We start from the raw sequence: 5,551 nt of genomic DNA, 5'->3' as shown, positions 1-5,551 counted from the left end.
TACGTTTTGTATATATATATATATATATACATAGATATATACATACATACATACATACATACCATCTATACATAGATATATATATATATGTATGTATATACAGCGTGTGCCTGTGTGTGTGTCGTGTCGTCTCTTCGTTATACACGATTCATGCAATAGTGCACAATTGAAACGCAATTGAATCGTAGCTGTGAAAAAGTATTATACGAGATAGCCAACGATCTCAAATATATCTATAAACGACCCTAAATTTAGTGATTAAAAAAGACGTCTTTCCTTTGGTTTGCTTTGCGTTGGGTTGTGTTGCGTCGCGTGAAAAGATCCGTCTCGTTGATTCGATAGAATATAAGAGGAGGCGGAGCCTGGCAAAATTTCTTGGCACGATCGACGACAAAGGAGGCAAAATTTCGACGATTCACGGTCTATGAGCGCCAAGGGCCAAGGGGACCCTGGAGAAGATCACGCTTCCAGGTGTCATCTATCGTTCTAGAATAATTCCACTTCTAACTCCTTACTTTGACCCTCACTTCTCTTTCTCTCTCTCTTCCTCTCTCTCTCTCTCTCTCTCTCTCTCTCTCTCTCTCTCTAACCATCTATTTATCTATCTCTCTTTTACGCGTAACCTTCGTTTCTCTATTTTTTACTTCAAATTTGCGTTCAACACGCGTATGTATCTCTTCTTTTATATGACGTAGTCTCTTGCGCACGCTAGTTTTCCCTATATCTGTATTTCTTACCCTCTCTTCCTCTCTCTCCCTCTTTGGCTCTCTCTCTCTCTCTCTCTCTCTCTCTCTCTCTCTCTCTCTCTTTAACCCCTCTTCAAAGCCCACGGAATTATCTATTTTTAGCGCTTTGTTTTGGTACAACGACTCGCTCCTTCTCGCAAGAGCGAGAAGTCCATTGCGGAAACGATATCACATCTTTGCTCGTTATCCTTGAGGTCCAGTTTATTGTTTTTATTTTTTTTTTTCATTTTTTCTTTTCTTTTCTTTTCTTTCTTTCCCTCCTTTCCTTCTTTCTTTCACTTCCTCCTTTATTTTTGTTTGACATTTCACCTATAAATTCATTATCTCGCATTTTGTTGATAAGAAGGATTATTTTTGTTTTTTTTTTTTCTTTTTTTTTTTTGCAATTGTACTCACTTGAAATGATAATAATAATAGTAATAATAATAATAATAATAATAATAAAGATTGAAATCGTTGCTTAATTTAGAATAGAGAAAAAGGATGAGGGGGAGGAGGAGGAGGAGGAGGAGGAGGAGGAATCTTGTTATAGAATTTAATGAAACAACGAAGATATGTTTTGTTTTACTTAGGGTAGGAGCGGATAGCCCTTGCAGCGATATGAAGCGTGCAGCTGCTAAGAAGCTTATTGAAAGGTACTTTTATCAACTTACTGAAGGATGTGGTAATCCTCAATGTAGTAACCAAAACTGCGCATCCAGTGGAAAAGTATGAACATTTGATATATTTTTTTATTTTATATAATATGATATTATATTATAAAAATTATTAGATAATTATTGTATTTGTATTATTGGAACAGATAACAAATCTTACGCCAAATCAAGCTGCTGCACAAGCCATACAATTGTTCTCACAAGAGGCACGGTTATGCGATGGCACTCAACCGAGTAAAGTTGCTAGAACTACTTTGGAACCTGGTCCAGCATCTTTGGCTAAGAGTCTACCTGTAAAAAATGTAAATCCTACTTGCTCGGATGAAGGTACTATATTGGCAGAGTGTAAAACAGCCATTTGCTTTCTTCTTGATTCTATATATCGACAAACATCAACCACCGAAGATAATTTTAATTCTATCAAGATTGATAACGTATCTAATAAAGATTATGAAATGCAATTAGAGAAAAGAAATAATGATGATAGTCTTCCTTCCTCCGATATTATTATTTTGGAAGAAAAATCAAGTAAAACATATTCCAATTGTAATGAAGAAATTTTTATCAATTATTCTAGTTTTTGTTCCAATGCATCTAATGCAACTACGAACGAAGATAATAATCTGTTACAAATATTAAGTAAACATAATATTCGCATTCCAAATTTTCAAATTAAACGACGGAGAAGGCGATCAATTCAATGTAAAAACCAGCATAAACAAGTAACACGTAGTAAATCAAAGAAGAAAATACATCAGACAAGAAAGACAAGAGCGATTCGGAAAAGAACCAATAGAAATTTTTATACACGAAAATCTGTTACTAAATTGTTGATATTAACATTATATTTGAAATATTTGGAAAAGGAAAGATATGCAAAACGTTATTTGTCGAAATAATTTTAAGAATCTCACGGATTTTGTTTTGTTTTGTTTTTTTTTTCTTTTCTTTTCTTTTCTTTTCTTTTCTTTTTTTCTTTTCTTTTTTCTTTTTTTCTTCTTTTTTATATCTAATTTTTACTTTTTATTTATATTTGTAACAACTATATTTATGCAATACAATTGCTGTTTTAATTCTTAATAAATATTTTATCAAAATATATTTTGTTAAGCTTGTTTTCTATGCTTGTTAGATTGATAAAGAAAGCAAATGGTTGAATTGAAATTAGATTAAAAAAAAAAAAAAAAAAAAAAAAAAAAAAAAAAAAAAAAAAAAAAAAATGAATAAATAAATAAATAAATCAATAACATTGTTGATAAATAAAAAAAGATAAAAAGAGATAGATAGATAGATAGATAGAGAGAGAGAGAGAGAGAGTGAGAGAGAGAGAGAGAAAGAGAGAGAGTGAAAGTGAGTGAGAGAGAGAGAGAGAGAGAGAGGAGGAGAGAGAGAGCGAGATAGAGAGAAAGAGAGAGTAATATAATATAATTAATTTAATTATAACAGGGAAATCTGAACCATATCTAACTGAAGCCAAACTTCTGGATATAATAAATAAATGTAAATCAGAAGGAACGTATTCGTTATTGATTCATACTTTGGGAGAAGTATTTTCTTCTAGAGAAGCATTAAGCCGAAGTTTCCAAAAGACTGAAAAAAATGACTCTCCCTTGGCTGCACTACTTGACAGAGCACCGGATAATCTATTAAGGCCACCCGCAGATTTAAACAAGGAAGCAGTTCGTTCGTTACAAGGTGAAGATAAAGAAGAAGATAGTAGTGATCCATCTCCAACAGTTCCTCCTAATGATGACGATACTAGCGTTGACTTACTTGCCGTTAGAAGAGCATTTAAGGCATTATGGACTCTTCCAGGTATATTAAAATTATTATTTTATTTTATTATAAATACTATGTGTGTATGTGTGTATGTACATATATACATTCATATATATATATATATATATATATATATATATAAAATATATGTAACTCTTGTATAAATACTAAGATTAGTTTTATTTATTTATTTATTTATTTATTTATTTATTTATTTTTCATTTTTTCTTTTTTTTTTCAGGGGAAGCATTTGAATCAGCACTTGTGAATGCACTAGTCACTTTAGCCGATACCATAGAATTACATTTACGAGTATTTGGAAAAACACCTTCCCATAGTATGGACAGTCTCTTAAATGTATTCTTAATTGTATTTGAAATTCCAATGTTGGGAAATAGTGAATATCTTGAACTTGCGCTACATATGCTTTGTAAAGCTGTCAGCTGTTTCCCAACGTTAGCTCAAGCAAAATTAGCGCGTGTATGGGCCAGACATTGTAAGCCTACGTTGCCTAGCCTTTTACAAGCATTACAAGAATTAATTACTGTGAAGGTATTCCGATGATAATATATAAGTTTTAATTACGATATACATTTGATTTAAAAAAAAAAAAAAAAATAAATAAAAAAAAAATAAAGAATTATCTTAATATCATTTATCTCATTTATTAGGTAATAAGTGGATCATTTTCACGTGATTATTGCGTTCAGGATGCAGATACCATCACTGCTCCTACAAAAGTAATGAGGATTCTTTATTACGCTAGTATGTTAGCTGGAGAATTAGATAGCAGTGAATTAGCATTGAACGAAGACGGAGATACAACAAAAATTGACAAATCTGGCCCATGCAAAATGACGTCACAAATACCACAGGTATTATAAAAATGACATACATGAATTTTTTTATATATAACAAATGTAACAGTTTAATAATGAATTATATAATTATATTTAGGATCCATTAGCCAAAGAATTAGGAATTTCTGCATTGGATGCTCGTAAACCATTCATATCTTTCACCGATTTTTATAATGAACCATTGAGCGATGCCATCGAAATGGATAAAGATTTTGCTTATTACAAAAGTGAAGAACCTCAGAAATTTAGTTTTATGAATTATGCCTTTATTCTTACGCCAGCCACAAAAACATTGGGCCTATATTATGACAATCGTATAAGAATGTATAACGAAAGAAGAATGAGTTTCTTACAAACTGTCGTAGGACAACCTACCAATCCATATCTTAGATTAAAAGTAAGTCATTGAGAAGATACAACTTAATATCATTTAAGATTATTTCTAAAGTGATTGGCGATATATCTATACATAGGTACGTAGAGATCATTTGATAGATGATGCTTTGGTTGAATTAGAAATGGTAGCAATGGAAAATCCGTCAGATCTTAAAAAACAATTAGTTGTCGAGTTTGAAGGTGAACAAGGTGTTGATGAAGGTGGTGTATCTAAAGAATTCTTTCAATTAGTTGTAGAGGAAATCTTCAATCCTGATTATGGCATGTTTACAACTCAGGTAATATTAGATAGAAAATAGTTGAATTTTTGTATATATTGTAAAAAATATATATATATATATATATATTATTTATATATGTATCATATTATTATGATATTATTCTACAGGAAGATACACAATTAACCTGGTTCAATCCGACATCATTTGAAAGTGATGCACAATTTACATTGATAGGAGTTGTTCTTGGATTAGCAATTTATAACAACGTGATATTGGATGTACGTTTTCCAATGGTGGTTTATCGAAAATTACTCGGTAGAAAAGGAGGATTTGCTGATTTAGAAGATTGGAGTCCTACTTTATATAGAACGTTGACAGAATTAATGGCATATACAGAAGATGATATGTCGGATACATTTATGCAAACCTTCCGTGTTGGTTACAAGTACGTTCAATGAAATAATTTATTAATACATTTAACCAATTGCGGTGCAAAGAAATTCATAGTTGCACGTGCCAGAATAATTGAATGCAAATCATTTTAGGGCGCATTCAGGATTCTACATTGTCTTGTCTTCTCTTTTTATTTGTACAAATAATATCACTGGCTGGTTCACTATAACTTTTCATTTTACAGTCTCTTTGGGATCAATATTGATAACTTTACACGACGAAATGTAAATATTTTTTTTTTTTCTTTTTTTTTCTGCAACAATTCGCCTGACGACGTGTATAACACGTCGCGCTGACGTTCCTATAATAGAAATATCTCGACGTGCGTGACACGTCTTTACATCGCAACTGGTTAAAATTAAATACAATTTTGTTCAATAATAATATTATATTATTTTCTCAGAGATGTATTTGGTTCAATATCGTTTCATGATCTTCGC

General features: G+C 31.5%; 1 protein-coding gene across 3 annotated transcripts in view; it reads left to right on the top strand.

Moving 5' to 3' along the window:
• Window positions 1–11: 11 nt before the first annotated feature.
• Window positions 12–5,551, top strand: part of LOC124956944 (ubiquitin-protein ligase E3A) — a 7,336-nt gene continuing 1,796 nt past the window's right edge. Inside the window, exons 1-10 of one of the 3 annotated variants that reach the window (XM_047513423.1) lie at window positions 12–471; window positions 1,319–1,454; window positions 1,549–1,729; window positions 2,951–3,217; window positions 3,423–3,733; window positions 3,853–4,056; window positions 4,139–4,438; window positions 4,515–4,715; window positions 4,826–5,103; window positions 5,515–5,551. The exon at window positions 5,515–5,551 is cut by the window's right edge and continues 180 nt beyond it. In XM_047513423.1, the coding sequence (XP_047369379.1) occupies window positions 425–471; window positions 1,319–1,454; window positions 1,549–1,729; window positions 2,951–3,217; window positions 3,423–3,733; window positions 3,853–4,056; window positions 4,139–4,438; window positions 4,515–4,715; window positions 4,826–5,103; window positions 5,515–5,551 (1,962 nt within the window). In that variant the 5' untranslated portion in view covers window positions 12–424. Of the gene's footprint in view, window positions 472–1,318; window positions 1,455–1,548; window positions 1,730–2,848; window positions 3,218–3,422; window positions 3,734–3,852; window positions 4,057–4,138; window positions 4,439–4,514; window positions 4,716–4,825; window positions 5,104–5,514 lie in introns of all 3 variants that reach the window. The other 2 variants (XM_047513422.1, XM_047513421.1) reach the window with 2 other exon arrangements.

The sequence above is a fragment of the Vespa velutina genome, chromosome 24 (genome assembly GCF_912470025.1).
Source record: "Vespa velutina chromosome 24, iVesVel2.1, whole genome shotgun sequence".
Lineage (NCBI taxonomy): Eukaryota > Metazoa > Arthropoda > Insecta > Hymenoptera > Vespidae > Vespa > Vespa velutina.
This window is presented reverse-complemented; position numbering and strand designations above follow the sequence as displayed.